Source organism: Poecile atricapillus, chromosome 14 (genome assembly GCF_030490865.1).
Source record: "Poecile atricapillus isolate bPoeAtr1 chromosome 14, bPoeAtr1.hap1, whole genome shotgun sequence".
Taxonomy (NCBI): domain Eukaryota; kingdom Metazoa; phylum Chordata; class Aves; order Passeriformes; family Paridae; genus Poecile; species Poecile atricapillus.
In genome coordinates this window covers 3,093,165-3,112,925 of record NC_081262.1, presented here as the reverse complement: position 1 = coordinate 3,112,925, position 19,761 = coordinate 3,093,165, and the positions used below count along the sequence as shown (strand labels likewise).

Genomic DNA, 19,761 nt, shown 5'->3' with positions numbered 1-19,761 from the left:
AGAAACGTGGGTGAGAAAACATAACAAATGAGTAGCTAAAATCTTTTCTACTTTGTACCGGTGTTAACAATGACAGGCATTCAGGATGTCTTTGCCCAAGACCAAGAAGTGTCCCTGTGACATGAACTCCAGAGCCTTTCAGAGCACAGTCATCACACACTGTGCACACACAACCATGCAGGCTACAGCACTGGCCAATAAACAGGTTTTCTGGCAGGAATTCTGGCAAAACAAAGCTTAAGAAAACTAAAGTGGCATGAATACAATGATCTAATCTAACGTTTAAATTTGCCTTGTTTTGGCTAAAAGATGAAGGCAGAAACAACAGATTTTTTTTTTCCCTATTGATTTACTCTCCCAAAAGAGCAATTACATCACCTTTTCCAACCTCCTCTGTAATCCCAAGCCACCACATTTCACCCAGCAATTCTATCTCAACCCTGTCATTTATGTGTGCACATGACCAGAGAACATCTTCCAGCACTGCTTCAAAACTTCACCAAAGAACAGTGATTTCCTCAGCAGTTTGGTCCCAGTCTCACATATAAAGACATTTAGGATCAGTATCTACTTATTGATTTGCACCATGATCTTCTACCTCAGAAGATCCCGAAAGGCACTCAGCATTTTCTCCTTGTAATGCCTCTTGAATCGAGTCACTGCTCGATTCCTGAACAGCTCAAATAATTCAAATTGCTCTGTAAGTGCCCAGCCTTCATTTATCATGCCCAATATTGACAGAGGTAATCCACACACTCTCCAGATGAGCAAAATAAATCAATCAAATCTTCATTAAGCCACTTGAAGGAACAGCTCTGCCTGGCTGCAACATCCAGACTAATAAAAAAGTGGTGGGGCTTTTTTTTTTTCCCTTTAAAGGACCAATTCAGGTTCACTAAAATATCTTATTGCACATCATAAGCAGCATCTGTGTAACAAGATTATTTTAGTATGTAACTAAAAACCAGACTGGTATTTCACTGTATATAGGTACTTCCACATGAAAATAAAAGTTACATATTTGAAGACTTAAGGACAGGCACATACATTAATATCTATAAACATCTAGGCAGACCAGCCTCAATGCACCAGAGTAGCTGTTCAAACATGCAACACATCTTGGAAGAGTTTTTCCAGTCCAAGGATGTGAACAATCACCTCTCAATGTAACATAAATGTGTGAAAACTTTATTTTGTCCCCCAAGGCAGCCCTGACAAACCTCAGTCCTTCACACTGAGCAACAAACCTCATTTTTTCCAGGTTAGAGCAAGCAAGAGCTCTTTACTAAAGAAGGACATTCCAAAAGCTTATTGTTTTAAAGTTTAATTCGCACTTCAAGCACAGAAAGTTGGTGCAAGACCCAGGCTGCAAAAATGATGTAAGATGGTACATTGGAAAGAAACAACAAACCTCAAGCAACACATGAACTGTTTCACAAAGCACAGATGCATCACCAAGCCATCCCAGTACATTTTAATATCATGCATTTCATCAGCATGTGCATTTCCAATTCAACCTAACTGAAGAAAAATTAATAAAAATGGTCAGACTTGCAATAACTAGTGAATTACACCAACAGGCACAGTAAGCAAAGACAAAAACATTAAATTCTGGCTGGTTTGAGGCACTCAAAACACCACCTCCTTCAGGGAATCACACCCTGCCACCATCACCTATTGGAGTCAATAATCCTTCCAGGACTGCACGATGTCTGCCGTGACAAATACACCCTGCTCAAAACAGAGCCCCTGATCCCTTCTAAGCAGGCAAGGAAAAGCTAAGATTTCATTCAGCAAGATTCATTCAAGTATTTTTAATTTCCCTTACTTGCTGCCTTTCCCTTCAGGTCTTGAGTTTATCTTTCTTGCTTGTCTTCTAGAAAAATTCCTGGTGTACCTTTGACTCCATGATCGCTTCATCTCTCCTCCTCTTTCCCACACAACCACTCCACACTGACCATGCTGCACTCTACCACTTCTTTTTAGCTCAACTTTCCCTCTTCCAAGATTTCTCTACTTCAGCCTGGAATGCTGGGAAGCTCTGGGAGGCTCTGCCACTGGCAGCAGCTGGAGCCTGACCAAAGCCATCTGCCTGCACATCACCGAGGGTGGGACAGAGGGCCAGGGCTGAGGCTTTGGCTTTGTTAAAACTGCTCTCAGCACCCCAGCTCTCCCCAGGTTTAAAGTTTACAGTGTTTGTTCACACAACTTCTGTAAATCCCACAGAAAGGTGTTCTTCCAAGCTTTTTGCACCAAAATTGTTAATATTTCATGGACAATATGTGGGTTCAGGGATAGGGCCACAGAAAAAGACAAAATATGAAGGGAGAAGATGTTGCTGTGGCTTAAAGAGTAGTTTTTTCCAGCTGTATTTCAAAATGGGATGCTGGAGTATAAATGCTCAATTTGTTTTTTTTTGCTTGGCTGGCTGGACTCTCTCAGTCTTGCCAGAGCCAAGAACTGGAAATGTTTTTGCAGTTTACAAAAAAAAGAGTGAAGAAAGCATTTGGGAACACTGCCACTTTAAACCTGAAATAATCTACCACTCCTAAGCTCCTGTAAGAAAGCTGTACATTAAGGTTAGACATGGAAAATGTACAGCTCTGCCAGCAGGAAAATAAAAAGCAGGTAAACAACTTAACACAATGGTCCTGTAAAAATTCACCAAGAATTCAATTGTTCATACAATGATTAATCATCTTCTTTTATATTTCATCAGAGTCATGCACATTAAAAACAGCAACACAAGGCACATTTTACAACGGTTATAAAATACAACAGAAAACAAAAATCTACTTGAGCATGTCTGCAACAAATCCATAAAGATAAGAGATTGTCTTGGCAGTTATAAAAAGAATAAATATATTTACACACATATAAAAATCTGCCATAATATGAACATGGCCCATTTCTACTGACAGAGAAATGAAAAGCAACTGCAGTCCCTCCATCCTCACAAGAAGAACAGAATTGATCCCATTCTCAATGCTTCAACTGTTTCTCAAAGGCAGCTACCAAGAGGCTAAAAACTGAGGGATGCTTTTGCCTGCAGTTACCTGAAGCCATGGTCAGGGAACACCTTTGCTGAGAAGTCCCACCGAGCTTTAACCTGCTCCATCCTCAAAGCTGCCACGCACCCAGCACACATCAGAGCAGGAAAAGTGGTCTGGATTTTAAAGGAGAAGAGATTCCCCAAACCCATCCGGCACATACCTTTAATTCAGCGCTCAGGAAGCAGCGGAGCTGACTAAGGCTGCGGAGATTCACCTCGCTGTGTCCTGTCTCTAACACAGCACTTCTGATCCTAAACCTCACACCTTTCATTACCTCTGTCACATAAACCCAAACGTCCTCTTAACAGCAGAGCACCAAAAAACCAGAGATTACGTTTTCTGGAAGGCATGGAAAAGCACTAGGCAAGAACCACACCCCCACTCTTTCCAAAGGGCTCTTTTTCCAATTTGAGCATTCTGCATTCTTTGAGCAGCTATTTTCACACATAGAAGATAACCACACTTGAGACACTTTCTCTCCTAATTTCAGTCTTATGAGCTTAAATGTCACAGTTTTCTGCCTTCCTGGACAACACTTTCAGCAACCAGAATTTTAAAAAAAAATTATGTTCTGTTTCCTTCTAGGGCTTCTCAGAAGAAAAAACCCCAAAACTGTGCTGCATGCTGAAGGCAGGACATTCTCATCTGTACAACTGCTTGTGACTGTTACTGCAGGACTTTTCTAATATACATATCCAATCAATTAACTTGTTTTAATGTCATCATTTTTCCCCCTTTAGCTCAGCCTGGAGAGGTGACAAACATCCTAAGGTGTTTCATTATGTGACTTATTATCTCAAATGTATATCTCAGCAAGCAGAAGGAGAACTATCAAATTCAGTTTCAATTTTTACAGCATAATCTTTGCTTGAGACGTGACTGGGAGTTTTCCTGTCACAAACTGACTGCTCGTGGCACAGAGCAGACACTGAAGTCCAGCACACAAGCAGTATTTTCACCGTGCCTTTCTTTCATGCCAACATAGCTGTTACATTTCAGTGAGCCCAATTTTGTTTTGTAAGGCTTCTTTCAATCATGCCAGACCCCAGCAGACAAAGCCTCAACAGTTCAGAGCTCCAGCCATTCCCTAAAATTCACTGTCAGGTAGCTCCCCTCAACAGCCACACTGTGTGGCACAGTAAGCAATTACCACGTCCATCCCAACTTCCTTTCGAGGTTTGAGGATTCTGTAATTTATTGTTTCACAAAAGACAATTATTACATTTAACATTTTAGAACAATTAAACAATGTGTTCATGGAAAATTTAAAATTTCCAGTAAGGAAACTTTAGATTTGTGATTTTCCCTAAGAAGACACTCAAAGCTTGGGAACTGACATGCATCTGACCTTGGCTTTCAGCAGAGCAGCATCACTTCCTCCAAACACCATGTTTAACAACCAGGTTGAGAATGATGGTGATGAGGGACCTGGCTGGGTTAAGCAGACCCTGATGGCTGGGTGGAGGGTGATGAGAAGGAAAGAGAGATCCAATATCAAGGATCTGGATGAGTCTCGACAATTTATGGCTTCAATAAGAGATTTGAATATTTAATTAAATTTCTACCTGCTTGATCGTTTAAACTACTTTCATTTGGGATGAGAAAGGAATACAGTCTGGGTTGCTTGTTCCTAAGTCACTGGACTTGTCAAAACTCAAATATGTTGATATGAACCTCACCTTTTGGAATCCCTGGGACTTATCTCTAGAACATTCATTGGAACCATCATCACAGCTCTCTCTTGTTGATAGGCCCACAGTCACCCAGGTTGGAAGGGACATCAGGTCTGTCTGCAGCCCAGCCCTCCACCTCCTCTCAAAGGGCGCATGCTCCAGCCCCCAATCTCCTGAGCAGCGCTTCACCGAATTCATTCCAGCTCCTCCATGACCTTCCCAGTGATGGATAGGAGGCTCAACAGTCTGCAGCTGACTGTATTGTCTTTTAACCCTTTTTGAAAATGGGTTTGACACTTGCCTTCTCTTGCTTTCCTGTGGCTGGGATTTTAGAGACAGCTCCTCATATCTCCCCCAATCTATTTTGGGAACACTTCAGCAACTAAGTGAAGCTTGTTACACAAACAAATCATGAAACTAATGAAAAAAAAAATAAAATTCAGTTCTCTTCTAACCTCTAGTGCAATACTACCTGTAATCCTGATTCACCTCCTGACACAAGCTCCACCAGCAGACACAAGAGCCAGGATGGGGAAATGCACATATCCACATCCTTTATACCACCACTAAGGTGTGATAACAAGTACCACCTGATACAGGAAAAGCCACCTGTTTTGTCCCTGTGCTCCTCCTCACCTCCATGAAAGGAGAGTAGTATAAACTGAGATTCTTCCTTGGTCACACCAGGCTTACTCCCCAGCCTCTCCTTCCAAGTTTTGTATCACGATGTCATAACCTCAAGGTTCTCTCTGCTGTACTTTCCAAGTTGTCTCCACCATCTTTCTTTTGCTGTGTTCATAGTCACAACACCACCTGTGTTAAAAACCTAGAAAAACCTGAGATACTGGTTTATTTCAGAAATAAACTGGTGGATTTAGGGATTATTCTATTCTTTCATAAAGAATAAATCACAGATCACTCAAATGTTTCCCTATCAATTACAAAGTAGTATATGAGAGCACGTTAAATGGCCCTTGCACCTGGCATTAAGGTTTATATAAAGAAGCAAATATGAAAAATACCCAGATAAGAAGCTAGTCTCTGATCTCTTCCCAGAGGGGAATAAAGCCAAGGTAATGCCAAAATGCATGGCAGAAGCATCCCAACAACAGTGCTCACTCTGGTCTGCTCTTAGAAGCATCAGGTGGCGAATGATGGATTGCCTTTGGCTTCCTCTGCCCCTCTCCAAAATCATTCTTCCTCTTGTTTCCTGAGGTATCTTCACTATTTTGACACAATTGCCATGTCTACATTTGTGAATAAGTCTAATTCCCACCCAGCAGCATCCACAAGACACACATGGCTACTGTCCCAGTGCACATGGCTACCAGGCTAACCCCTTACAGACCAGAAGGCTTCAGTAAATTTATTTACCACAAGAAGAGAAACCCAGACAGAAGGAAGAGAAGGCAATCTGCCTATGGACTGGGAGACACCACACTGGGAACATCAGCTTCTCATTCACAAGATCATCCTGATGAAGATGAAATACTTTAAGGTTCTTGGAGCACATTAACAGAAGCGAGACTGCCTTCTCATCCTATCACAAACACACACACCGTGCTTTTTGCCCAAATTTAACAGCCAACAGAACATTTAAGTTCAGAATGACCCTTTTAAAAGGAATCATCTGAGAGTCTGGTAATTAATAGTGGGCACTTGCTTAAGTCAGCATGAAATGCACAGTCTGTACCAAGCCAGTGTCTGCTTGTGGCTGCCTTGAGTTGGCTCCCTCAGCTGCCAGACCCACAGCTTTCCTTAGGCTGTGCCACCCTCAGTGCCCACCTGGAAAGGGAATTGACACGTAACACACAAGGACACGAATTATCTTGACAAACAAACTTTAGCTATGACATTCCCTGGCTAGAGACTTCTTAGTGAATGTCTTGCCAACACAGGTGGTTCAGGTTTGTAAGTGTTCAGTTCCTTGTGCTCCCCACAATGACTGACAGTGTCAGCGGTGAGAACTCAAGCTCACTTCTGGCTCAGGAGCTCCCTTCAGCTACACAAGTCTTTCTATGAAAATTCCCACCTTAACACAGCTTCTCCAACAGAACCACAGAAAAGGCCTATTCTGGGAAGAGTGAAATATATAAATATGTACTTGAAGTAATACTGTAAAACAAGAGAAAAAAAGCAACATTATCATGTACCAGGCAAGTCTAGGGTCTCCTCTGTGATGTATCAAAGCTGCAGAAAGTATATATTCCAGTCTTTTTAATGCCACTTTTTCCTCCCTATTTCTGATACCAAATTTAAGGGAACTGTCTTCTGCTTGGCAACTCAAATTCAGTTGTGCAAGGACATACAACCCAAAACAAACCAAACATACATGAGGAAGCAGCAGCAGACAGGCACTTAAAACTAACGATTTTTGTATATTTATGTCTAAAAAATCTTCCAACTGTAACTGACAATACGAAAAGCCCAACTCCCTCATGAATCTTTTACTTTAAAGCACTGGTTTCAGTGAGATTGTGGCTGTTTTGAACCATTCTCATTAATACTTTCCTTTAGGGAGCTTATGAACTTAGGAAAAAATTTCACAGCTATTCCAAACCAGACTCATACTCAGTATTTACTCAACTCAAGCCACTTGGTAATTTCCCCATCTCTTTTCTGCACGAGATGACACTACACAAGAGATGACACAGAAGTGATGTCATCAGCAACACCCACTAACCCAGCTAGGAAAGCTGGGCAGAGCCAGGGAGCAGCTCGTGCTCTGCTGGTGACACACACACGGACAGGGGCTGCAATCTCATGTCCCATTTTACTTCTCACTCTGCAGCAGAAAGTCTCCAGCTCTGATTCCTGGCTCTGTCATGTCCAGCTACAGCAGGAAAATGATGTGCCCAGGAGACTGAGAGGAACAGTCATCCAGGGAAGAACAACTTTTCCCAGTGCTGTCTTCCCAAGGAAGCTTTCACAGCACTAAAGGTGACCGGCAGGGAAGCGGGGGATTATTTTACAGACTTACAGATGCATAAGTAAAAATATATCCACAAACAAACTGCAAACCAAAGATATTTATCCAGTGTCATAAATAAGATCCTTATTTCTTGATGGTAGCAAATAAGAAAGCAAGAAAGGAAGGGTATTTTAAGAGATTTAGATTATGAGTTATAATTATCACTGCTAATGTAAGTTGCAGTTTTCTTTTAATTCACACTTATGATTCTGCAAAATACTTAATAGTATTTGTTGAAGCATCTTTATCAAAGAGTTTTCCAAATAAACAATTTAGGTTCTCTCTGCATCTTAGACATCTGAAAAGACAGATGGAAAACATAACATATGTTAAAAGGAAGATTTACAAAGCAAAAATTCTTGAAAGTGTAAAACAAATTAGGGTGGAAGTGTCAGATTTCTTAGTTATCTCATGTTTTTTCACTTCATAAGAACAAACCCCAGAATTATTCAAATTGGGTTTTTCAACTACCCCCTCCACCCTGATTTCACATTAACCTGCAGTATTTTGTCAGTAGGGTGAGGGGTTTTTTCATGTTCTTCTCTCTTAGCAGGTAGCAACAGTAAGCAAAATATCTAATAAAGATAAACACTAAGAATATGTGGGGTTTTTAATGTGAAACTGCAGGTATAATAAAAAAGCACAGCATGTTGCTGTAAAAATAATTAATGGCACTGGACGATGACTTCAAGGAATGTCCAGCCAAAAAAGAAAGTGAATTATTTGCAGCAGAAAACTGGGAATCATTTCACAAGCTACCAAGAGATCTCTGGAGTACAGCAAAGACACGGCCTCTATTCCTGCCTGCTGCTGGAAGGGCTTCTTCAGAAGCTCTACGTCATAGCACTTGACAGCATTTTCTTAGTTAACTTTAAGTCACTGGAGGGGGAGTAATTTTGAAGTCCCCAGTACATGTGCAATTCTCAAAGTATGAATTTCAAAAAGTAAAGGAATGGGCAAAATGGTAGGACTGTGGACTGTCACATATGATCAGGCTAGCAGATCATCTGCTCAACTTTTCATCCCACACAGACATGAGTGTCAAACTCCTTGGAAAAACCTGTAAAAGCCCACAAACATTGAGAGAGTAGACAATACCCTGCTATCAGCAATGCCTTAGAAACTGCTAAGAATTAGCTGTGCTAGACTCTACAAATGAGCCTATTTCTAATCTCACAAATCTCCTGTCCTCCCCGATCACAAATGCTGGCATCAAGTTATGCAGGTCAGTCACTTCAGGTGAAAAAAACCAAAACAGCTTGGATCAAGCTTCTAGCCCAAAGTAAACATCTTGCTTGGCATCAGCCTCTTCCATTCACCACCCCCACGGTTCCATGAGTCTTAAACAATATAACCATGAAGTATTCCACAAGAAACAATATAGCCGTGAAATATCCCAGCCCACTTTTCCCATCCCAGATAGTTAGGGCACAAGTACCACAAAACCAACAAAAAACTAAACAAAAAGGACATTCCCGTGGAATAATTACAACTACGTACACTCCTTCACCTACAGCTTTTCAGAAAGTGAATTTCTTCCCTAAATTTTCTGCCTATAAATGAGAGTGTGTTCACTTAATTTCATTATCCTTTTCCTTGTTCCAGGGAGAGAACAAGAAAGCGCGTGTGTGACTGTGATTCTTACTGCCACAGCACACACATGACACTCCAGTTTTGCAGGTATCATACAAAACAAGAGCAGACCGATTACAGAGGCTTTCACGAAGCTTTTCAGCCACGCAGGAATGAACCCTTTGAAACATCCATACTAATGCTTTCACGTGCCCAAACAAAATCTGGGTTTAGATCACCGAGACGTCACTCCATCTGAAGTCTCTGCTAAGAATGTGAACACAAGCTTAGAAAACCTTGCTGTCTCTCCTTAAGCTACTTTGCTTTTGTCCACCTCTTTTCAAACTAAAACCTAAATCCACTGCAATACACCTATCTGGTTTTTGGCAGGAGAGCAGGATCAAATCAGGCTGCGCATCGACACGAACTCCCTTCTGCGAAGTTCTGTGGCTGGCTGGGAGTCAGCCAGAGATCTACTTATCTCGGCACGTACAGAGGCACGTGCAGCAGGGCCAGCCTTTCCCCAGTGTAAAATCCAGGCCCTGGATGCCAATCCATGGGCCAGGAAGAGAACAGGAGTTATCGGGGAGCCTGGCCCACAGCTTTTGCAGCAGCAGCAACACGGCTTAATCTAGGCAGGATCAGAATTTACGGAGGAAGAAAGAAACAAAAATCAACAAAACCCCCTACACAAGGAAGTGTGAAGTGAAAACCTAGCTCTAATGGACTTTGGAAGCTGCACAGCTCACCTTCTCCCCAACTTCACCTACTTTAAGAATTTGTTAACTCCTGATGCCGTCAGGGACACCCTCTGCTCTGGCCCAGATTACGCCGTGTTGTTTCTGGAACTGGCGCAGCACCACAGCAGCAGAAGCTGCAGGGAACACAATGAATGCAGACAGAAGCACGACTTTAGTGAAACCCAGACCCTCACCAAGCTACCTGCAGAAGGGACCACAGTCCAGGGGCCCCTGAACACCTCCAGCTGTGCCACTGCTCCATTCAGGCACGTTTTTCCCAACCAGCCCAAGACCGCTGCCAGGTCTCTGTATATTCTGCTGAAGGACCAATGCCAGCAATGTGCAAAACAATCACAACACTCAGCACTGAAATAACACACTGCCATAAGCAAAGTTACTGTAATTCTACTTTTTGTAGGAGTCCCTTGTTTATTCTGTGGTGCTGGATGAGAACATCTCACAACAGCCACAGAGGAGACAAATGTTTAGGTCTGAAAACGCCTGTGTATCCAATAAAGCAGTAATTAGACAAAAGCACTACTCCTACCTGGCTAGACAAGGAAAAATCTTTCCCACGGACATTTTACCACAGGAGTCAGCTCGTTCAATACAGCACAGCAATGGCGAGCAAAGTTAACAGCCAGGAGTCGTAACCTTCCTTATTGATACAAAGAGCAGCGGGGCAACTGTAAAATGGGACTATCATGAAACTTAACGATGGTCACAGCACCCATTTCTGTTATCCTTTCATCTCTGCAAGATCAGACACTGGATTCAGCTGCTTAGGTTTAACAGAAAAGGCCGTATTTTCAGAAGGTAAGCAGACCAATTTCAACGGCACAAACTTTGCCCTGGTAAGCTGAGGAGCTATTTTTATCAGAAAGATTAAAGGCACCTAAAACTTACCCTGACAAAAGGAGTTGCTTAACATCACCGCATCAAAGCATCAAGAGAAATATAAACAAGGAGGAGAGCATTTGCTTTCTGCCCGATGTTCAGGCCTGCCTTCACAGCCTTGGGTGTGAGCATTTGCAGGCTTGAGCCGAACTGTTCAGCCGGGCCCAACGCAACGGCGGCTGGGAAAGCACGTCCCGCTCACGGCAGCTGCAGCACCCACCAGTGTGGAGCAACCACTGCAATTACAATTCTGTTCAACAGAACAGAATTCTGCTCAACTCACAGCTCATCCAGGGCAAAAGCCTCAGACCCATCTCCCCAGGCTGCCCTGATTACAAAGACCACTCTCCAGGTTGCAACAGAACTTTTCCATTTAAGCCCCAGCACCAAGGAGAAGCCTGGTTTAGTTCCAGGAGCAGGCATTTGACAGCAATCACTACTCCAACTATTTATATTGCCTGCCACAATGCACAGAAACCTTCGGCGATCCTTCAACAAGCAGCATTAACTGCTGGCAACAAACTTAGAAGTGTTTTTCCTAAAAACAACCCTCTCTAAGTGCACAGACATTACCCACACCCTTGGCAGAGGTACTTTTGCCTATGGAAGACCAGGACGATGACAGAACTCTATGGACACGCTTGTCCAGAATATAACTTGGGGTTTGCCATCCCAGTACCCCCAGGCCCCTTGAGCCCTGCAGAACTTTCTGCAGATGCTGGAGTTCACACATCCAGCACCACACAGAGCTCCTCGAGACACACGAGAACTTGCTGAACAGGACGTAATTAAGACTGAAGCATTCCAGAACAGCCCAAGTGAACTTCAAAAAAGAAAGAAGAAAGAAAGAAAAAAAAAAAAAACCAACAAACCAAGGCACTGGCTACCAGGAGAGTCTAAAATGTCTCGCTAAAGAATTAAAGATCTGTAAACTGTATTTGTCCTGAGTTACAAAGAGCATTTCGCAGCAACTGGTGTATCAGCCTTCCATATATTCCAGTGCTTCCACACAAGGGATTAACACGGCTCAATCACAAGACCTCACCTAGATATTCCCCGACAATTCTTATTCGATACTGTTTCTTTCTCACTTGTTTCATTTATTTGCAGGCTGAGAAGTAAAGGTTTCCATAAAAAGCCCCTAAAGGACCGAAGCATCTGTAAACTGTTGCCAAATGCAGATTGGGCAAGACGAAAAAACCCACAGAATTTATCAACTCAATTATAGTAATATTTTTTTTCAGTCTATGAAAACAGCAGGCATAGCACGATTAACTTATCACTATCCCTTCCACAAGATTCATTAATCTCTGAAAGCAGAAATTTAAGTCCAACAGACTTCGTGTTCTGAAACCACTCTTTCAGGGATTGAAACAGTCGGAACACCGGGAAAGGCCGGTCCAGGCACACATGCTCTTGTGCACACACGTGTGTATTTACAACGGGCACACGCTGGCTGGAAACGAGACATTTTGAGGCGTTTTATTATCTACAAACCCATCACAATTGAAGAAAAAGGCATGCCAGAGACACTACACGACACCGACAAGTCACAGTGACTGCCGGGCTGCGGGGCATTTCAGCATATGAGCAACCTCACAACTTCAATTATTATCTGCAAATCGTTTGGGCTTTAAAGGAAATATGCTTGAAACAGTTTAAGACAAATGCCTTAAAACTTCAGGTTGGGAAGTAGAAAAAAATCACAAAGTATTAATTGGAGGGTAGAACCAGATGGTCTTCAAGGTCCTTTCTAACCCAAATAATTCTATGACTAAGAAGCTATTAAGGAGTTTTTATTCCGTGGTGTCACATACAGGGGCACAGTGAAAAAGCCTGTTATATAGGGCTATTAGTTGTGGGTAATCTGTGGGGTTTAAGGGGTAGATAGAAACCTCAATCACGCTTCCAAGAAGGCACCTTCAGCTTTAAGCTGAAGTAGGGTAGATTTAGACTCGGTATCGGGGAGAAATTCTTTCCTTTGACGGCAGTGAGGCCCTGGCACAGGCTGCCGAGAGAAGCTGTGGCTGCCCCATCCCTGGAAATGACCAAGGCCAGGCTGGACGGGACTTAGAGCAACCTGGGATAGTGGAAGGTGTTCTCCATGGCAGGAGATGGAACAAGACGGGCTTGAAGGTCCCTTTCAACCCGAACCATTCCACGATTGTACAATAAGCAGGATGGTCGGTGCTTCCCATGCCTGGCCCTTCTCCTTCCCTACCCGCACCCCACTCACCTGTACACCCCCATCACCCAAACCGAAGCACTAAAAACGAAGGTGATGGAGGAATAGAAGGGAAACCCAACTCAAAAACGTCTCGTTCCAACCGCTATTTATAGCCGGGACGGTACTTGGCGTACGGGTCCCGCCCGGTAACTTCGACTGCGGGAGGCCCAACCCAGCCCCGCCAGGAACCGCGGCAGGGCGGGCGGTCCCCCCCGGCCCCCCCTCCGGCGGGGCGGTAAGGGCGGGGGGGTGTGGGGGGAGAACCGCCGTAGAGCCCCGCCCGACCCACCCCCGCGGCCTTACCTGTGCTATCGCTGGCGGAGAAGCCCGGCGAGTTGAGCTTGGCTCGCTTGGGGTTGGGCGGCCCGTCGAGTAAGTTCTCCGCCATGGTGGCCGAAGCGGCGGAGCCGGTGATCGTTGTCCGGGGGTGCTCGGGGGGGGCCGAGCTCGCTGTCCCCGCTCCTCCGCCGCACGGGAACCCAACAGCGCCGCTCAGTGCCCGGCCGGCCGCCCCCGCTCCCCCATGCCGGGCCGCCGCAGGCCGCAGGGAGGAGGGCTCGGGGCGGGGAGCGAAGGGCCCAGCGCCCCCTCCCTGCCGGCCGCGCTCCTCCCGGGCGCTCCCCCCGCCGCGGTGCCCGGATGGCGGCTCAGGCCGTCACTCGGGGCGCATTCCGCCCCCCCACACGCTCCCCTCGCCTCGCCCCGTCCCCTCCCCTCCGCGGCGGCGGCTTCGCCCCGGCCCCCGCCCGCCGCCCGCCCGCGGCCGAGGTAGGGGAGGGAGGAGGGGGGGGAGGAGAAGAGAAGGGAGCGGGGGGGGGGGGGGGGGGGCAAAAATTAAAAAAAAGGAAAAAAAATCACCAAAAAGCGGAAAAACGCGCCGACCCCCCAAAAACGCCCCAAAACAATGAGCGCGGCGCGGCGGCGGCGGCGGCTCCCGGTGGCGGCGGCGGCGGTCGGTTGGCTCCGGGCGGCTGCGCCCCGCTGGCTCGAGCCCCCTGTGCGCGTCGGCGGCGCTCGGCGCGGCTGCCCCGTGCGGCGGCGGGGCGGCCCCGCTGCCCCGGCCCGGCCCGGCCCGGCCCGCTCCGCCCGCGCCGCGCTCCGGCTCCGCGACAAGATGGCGGCTGTTGATTCCTCAATTAAAAAAAAAAGTTTTTTTTTCTCTTCTCTTTTCCAGAGCCCTCGGGGGCGGGGCGGGGGCGGGGCCTGCGCGCTGCGTCACCGCGCTCGCGGCGCGGCCCCGCCCTGCCGGAAAGGCGCGCGCGGCGCCGGAAGCGCTGGGCGCCGTCCTCAGTTGCTCCGCTGAGGGGCTCGGGGACGGCGGGGCCGGCGGGCGGTGACCCCGCCCCACACACCGTGCGTGAGGTGCCTTGCGCTCTCTCTCCGCCGCCGTGCCCCGCTTCGGTGCGTTCCCTGTTTGCTTCGGTCAGGGCACCCCCCGCAGTACCCCCTCACAGCGTCCCCTCTCCGTCGCCCCTCAGCTGTCTCAGGTGCCTCCTCCCGGTGCCGCCTCATAGTCTCCCTTCAGTCCTCTCAGTGCATTATTTCCCCCCCACGTCCTCGCATCGGTCTTTCCTGTCTGCTTCTGTAGGGGCTCGCCCTCAGCACCCCAGAGCTGACCCCTCACAGGGTTCCGACTCCCCTCAGATGTCTGTGTCCCCCTCACAGCGTCCCCCGCAGTCTCCCTGCAGTCCCACCAGAGATGTCCCAGTACTCCTCTCACAGCGACACCTTCAAGTCTCCACAGTCTCCCCTCAGTCCCCTCATAGTGACCCCCTTAATCTCCCCTCGCAGTCCCACCATGGAGGGCCCATTGGCCCTTCAGTCTCCCCTCAGTCCCTCAGAGCCCTTGCTCCACAGACCCCTCTCTAACTCCCCTCACATGTTGCAATGCCCCCCTCACAGTGCCCCCTCAAGTCTCCCCGTTATCCCCCCTTCCCCTCTCAGTCCTTTCAGAGAACTTTTCAGAGAACCCCCACAATCTCCTCTTTCAGTCCCATCACGGATGGCTCAATACCCCCTCACAGTCTTTTCTCCCCTCATATTCCTCAGAGCCTCCACCCCAGTCTCTCCTCTCAATCCCACCATGGATGTCCCCTCTCAGTCTTCCCCTCAGTCTTCCCCTCAGACTCCCATCTCAGTTACATTTCCTCACAGTTACATTTCCAGTCTGCCTTCTCAGTCTCACCATAGACGTTCCCTCTCAATGCCCAACTCACAGCCATCCCCCTCACAGTCTCCCCTCTCAGTTTCCCCTCAGTCACCTCTCAAATTTCCCTGTCAATTGCACAGAGATGCTCTCTCTTAATGTCCCTCTCAGAGTGTCCCTTCTCAGTTTCCCCTCTCAATCCCACGGTGGACATTCCCTGTTAATGTCCCCCTCACAAGATCCCCTCCCAAGCTCCCCCTCAGTGCCCCCATTTTCCCCCATGTCCTCAGAGCAGACACACGAGGGCAAGTGTCCCTTTGGAGCTGACCCACTCTCAGGCACCAGCATCAAACCCAGCCTCACTTTACAAACACTCTCTGCTCTGTCTAGACAGACTTCCCCAGCCCAAAACAGGTTTAGAAGACTAGAGCTCACATACTTCCATGGATTTCCATACTGGTTCCCAACCTGAGAATCAGGTCGTATAAGCCCGGTGACGTGTGTGGCAGCAGAGCTCCTTGTACCCAAACTGGTTGCTTGGGGCTGTTTTCATCGCCTTCATGTTGGAATGTCCTCCCAGGGCAGCCACAATGGGAAGAGAGGCTGGAGAAGGGCTGGACGCAATTCTAAGGATATGCTGAGGAGCTCCATAAGCTGAGATGGATTCAACAGCAATAATTTATTGGTTTAAAGGAGATCTATAATGACAGATTCCTTTGCAAAGAGTAAGTCTGCCTTTTGTTTACTGCAAAACTTGATTTCATTACATTTACTTCTACATTTACATGAATTTCATTACATTTACTTGCAAATTCTGTATTTATTTACATGGTGCCTGTCCTTGCTGAGGTCTGGCTGTAATCACATGGAGGTCTCTGATAGGCCTCTGCTTCTATCACTGTATTACTCATTAGTTACCCAAGTAAGGGCTCTCTGCTTATGCCTGCTTCAATTTTCTTCTAAAGCAGTGAGTTCCCATCTGTTTCAGAATGTTTCCGTGTGGGACAGGGTTCGGTGTTTCACAGTACTTCTAGATGTAAAAGCAGCAGCTCTTATCCAGCAGCATTTTACTGTGTTTTAAAGCATTTATCCCAGTTTAGGTTAAAGGAAAATGTTTTGCTGATTAAGGTGAGGGGAGGGAGTCAGCTCAGACTCTAAGTCGCAGCCCAGAGTGTCTTTTTCTGACTTCTGCTTCAACTTTTTAACAAGTTTGGTTGGTGTATTTTGAACTGCATCTTGGATCACTCCTTCTGCTTGCCTTGGCCATTACAGCCTGGGCATCCTGAGCTAGTGGAAGGTGTCTCTGCCCATGGCAGGGAGGTGGCACAAGCTCATGGTTAAAGCCCCTCTCAAACCCAAGTGAGTCTGTGGTTCTACAATTGCATCACTTGTGGTTATGCTGGAGTTGCTGACACCAGGAGCCCTCCATAGCACTTTGCTCCCATCATGATCCCCCTTCCCTGCTGCTGCACTAACTGCAGCTCCAGGATAAAATCAGGATGGAGATTTACCACTGGGGACAGATCCTGAGCAATCCCACAGCTACTGCCTGTCTCCAGAGGATGTCCATGCTGCCTGGTGCTTGGGCAACACACCTGTGTTACACCAGTACTGCAGCCCTGACCACACAGCCGCTGAGCCAGGGGCCCTGGCAGCCCCAGTGCTGGGACAGGAGCTGCTGTGTCGGTGCCTCTGAGGGAAATGCCATGTACCCAGTGTTGGGAATGGGGAGAAAAGCAGAGCATGTATGGAGGCCATGGTTAGCTGGGAGAACTCCTCTGTCTTTACAGCAAGTGCCACATCAGTGAAGTCAGAGAGGGGCTTTGAGTCCCAGGAACAGAGTGTGAGGGAAAGGAGGTGCTTTGGAGGGGGGGAATCCTTTACTCCAGGCAGTAGGGGCAGAGGAGGAGGATCCTACTGCCCCTGTGTCCTGCAGCTTCTCCATGCTGCAATGTCCCGTTAGGATGGCCCCAGCTGCCCCTGCATGGGATCAGAAGAGCACTGGGTTAATGGCAGGAGAGAGAGGAAGACCTTGGCTGTTATCCACTGCTCCTGGAAAGAGAGTTATGATTAAATACCCTGAAGGCCTAAAAGTAGGCTGGGGTACCCCAGCCCTTTGGTATCAGTATTGCAAGACTTGGATGGCCTCACCCACTGGTAATGCCAAACATGGAACAAGCTCAGAGTAGGAGGATTTAATGAAGAGAAACTTTTCAAAGACACTATATATCAAATACACCAGTATTCCCAGTCTGGCCCCCAGAGCATGGCTCCCTGCTCCCCAGCTGATGGGTAAGCCCTTGAAAGGATTCCTGAGGCCTTCATCTGTGGTGTTCAGGAGGGAGGGTGAAGCAGGTGCTTAATGGATAACTCCTTTATTCAGGGACTAGTTCCAAGAGAAATTGCATAATAAAATCTGCACTGCTGCAGCCCATTGCCAGACTTCCTGTCTCCAGAACTAAGCTGCTTAAAGACACAGTTCCTGAGATCCTACCTTCCTTCCCCACCCAAAACATGGAAGTATCATTTCTATAGCTTGTGACCTCAAAACCTTACAGCCAAACAATTAGCAGTGTTTGAATAACTTCTGAGGAGCTCTGCCCTGTAACTTGCAGTCACCGTGGCACCATCAGAGGAGTTCTCATTGGGAATGGGAGTCTGTTTTTCCTGGTAATGTTATGTCTCAGCACCTGGTGGCCTTACCATCCCCATGTGCTGCCAAAGCTGTTCCAGGATAGAAGAAAAGCCCAGAGCCTGCTGCCTCCTCTCCTCCTGGCTGTTGCAGAAGGTGCTGCCTATTCTTTCTCCAGGCACGTCTGGTTACACACACCCTACACTCATGGGATTCTGGAGCAATTTTATGTGAAATAACTGTTGTTTCTGGCTTCTGATTTTCATTGTGTGTGTGAATTCCGTGGTGTTCAGGAAGTGGTGGTAACCCAGGGACCGCAATCACAGCAGTGTTTTGTGTTTAGCTGTGTGTCTGTGAACTTCTGCAAACCCTTGGCTCCTTGAGCTACAGAGCCTGACACACATCCCAAAGGGTGTCCTTGTTTCGTTTCATGCAAAAAGAGTATTTTCAGGTGGCTGAACATGTTCTGTGGGTGATATCCCACAAGCACCAGTCAGATCTGATTCTGCTCTCCTTTTCACTAAGTATTCATTAATGTAAAGCCATTTCCTACCTACTTGTTGAATAGAGTCTAGTGGGGACTGGATGAAGACCTGGGCTTTTCTGCAAATTGCCCAAAATCCTGCCATCATCTGTCAGGACCATCTAACTCTGCTGTGGAGGAATCCCCCAAGTAGTGGGTAAGGCTATTTCACCAAAGCGAGAGTAGCAGCTCAGGAAAACCAGTCTTCTGTCATCAGCATAATTGAATCTGTCACTCTGAGGGGTCCTTCTTTCTTAAGTCCCAGATGTGAAGCCTTTTTGCTGGAGTTGCCTGTAACTTTGCCATGCCTGAAAAACTATTAAGAAAAATCTGTATAAACCTTTGTGCTCTCACTCTGGGTTGTTGCTCGACAAATCTCAGATTTTGTCTGAGAGGCAACAGTCCATTTGCTTTGTTTTTAAAGTAAACTGCTACAAAAAATGTCTGTCTTTGGGCTCTGCTACATTATGCTTTCTCATCTCTCTGACACCAGCTTGCAATCTGCCCCACAGTCAGTTTGAAAATCATATTTCTACCCATAAAATAGTAATCTGGGTAATCTGGGCAAGGTAAATGTCTGCCAGCTCTCTTTTAGCAATTGCAATTAGTGGTTTATGGGTTATGGGTGGTTTCAGCCAACATGGGTAAAAACAAAGACACAGAACACTTTTTCCCCTGCAGATTATGGTGAATGATCCCTTCCCTGAGCACAGAGAAAGGCAGGATGCCTGTAGATACACTCTGGCCACTTGAGATGGGAAGATTTCAGTGTTTCCCACCTCCCTGCCTTGTCCCCCAGTTAAAGATGTGGCCTTCCTGTTGCACCATCAGTAGGAGAAGGCATACACAAGCTCTTGAGGTGCTGCCACTCACAGCTTGGCATGAGCTGAATCCCAGATGCACAGTCTGAGCTTGGGTGCTGAGCTGTGAGCTCAGGCCTGAGCACTGCTCGCACTCCCCTCTGCCAGATCCACCACAGGCTCCACCTCTTGCCTGAACCCATATCTTGGAGCAAGACCTCATCCTTCCCACCAGGACTGGTGCTTCCCTCCACTCATTCTGTTCCCTCCACACAGCTCAGAGCAGTGGCCTGTCAGCACCTTCAAACCTGAGGGATTGGGTGATTTCTCATCCCTTGAAAGGTGTTTCAGGATTCCTCCCATCCCATTTCTGACCTTCATTCCATGACAGCATCACAGAGACAAGATCTTCCAGTACCTACAGGGAACTGAAAGGAAGGATGGGGCAAGATATTTACAAGAGCATGTAGTGACATGACAAGGGGGAACGGGTTCAAATTGAGAGTAGGTTTAGCTTAGATATTGGG

The 19,761-nt window shown here is 46.9% G+C and overlaps 1 protein-coding gene across 6 annotated transcripts in view; it reads right to left on the bottom strand.

The window, feature by feature from the left end:
* Positions 1–13,863, bottom strand: part of CREBBP (CREB binding protein) — a 95,213-nt gene extending 81,350 nt beyond the window's left edge. For 3 of the 6 annotated variants that reach the window (XM_058849269.1, XM_058849270.1, XM_058849271.1), the window contains exon 1: positions 13,437–13,863. In XM_058849269.1, coding sequence (XP_058705252.1) covers positions 13,437–13,521 — 85 coding nt within the window. In that variant the 5' untranslated portion in view covers positions 13,522–13,863. The remainder of the gene's footprint in view (positions 1–13,436) is intronic. The other 3 variants (XM_058849273.1, XM_058849272.1, XM_058849275.1) reach the window with 2 other exon arrangements.
* Between the last annotated feature and the right edge of the window lie 5,898 nt (positions 13,864–19,761).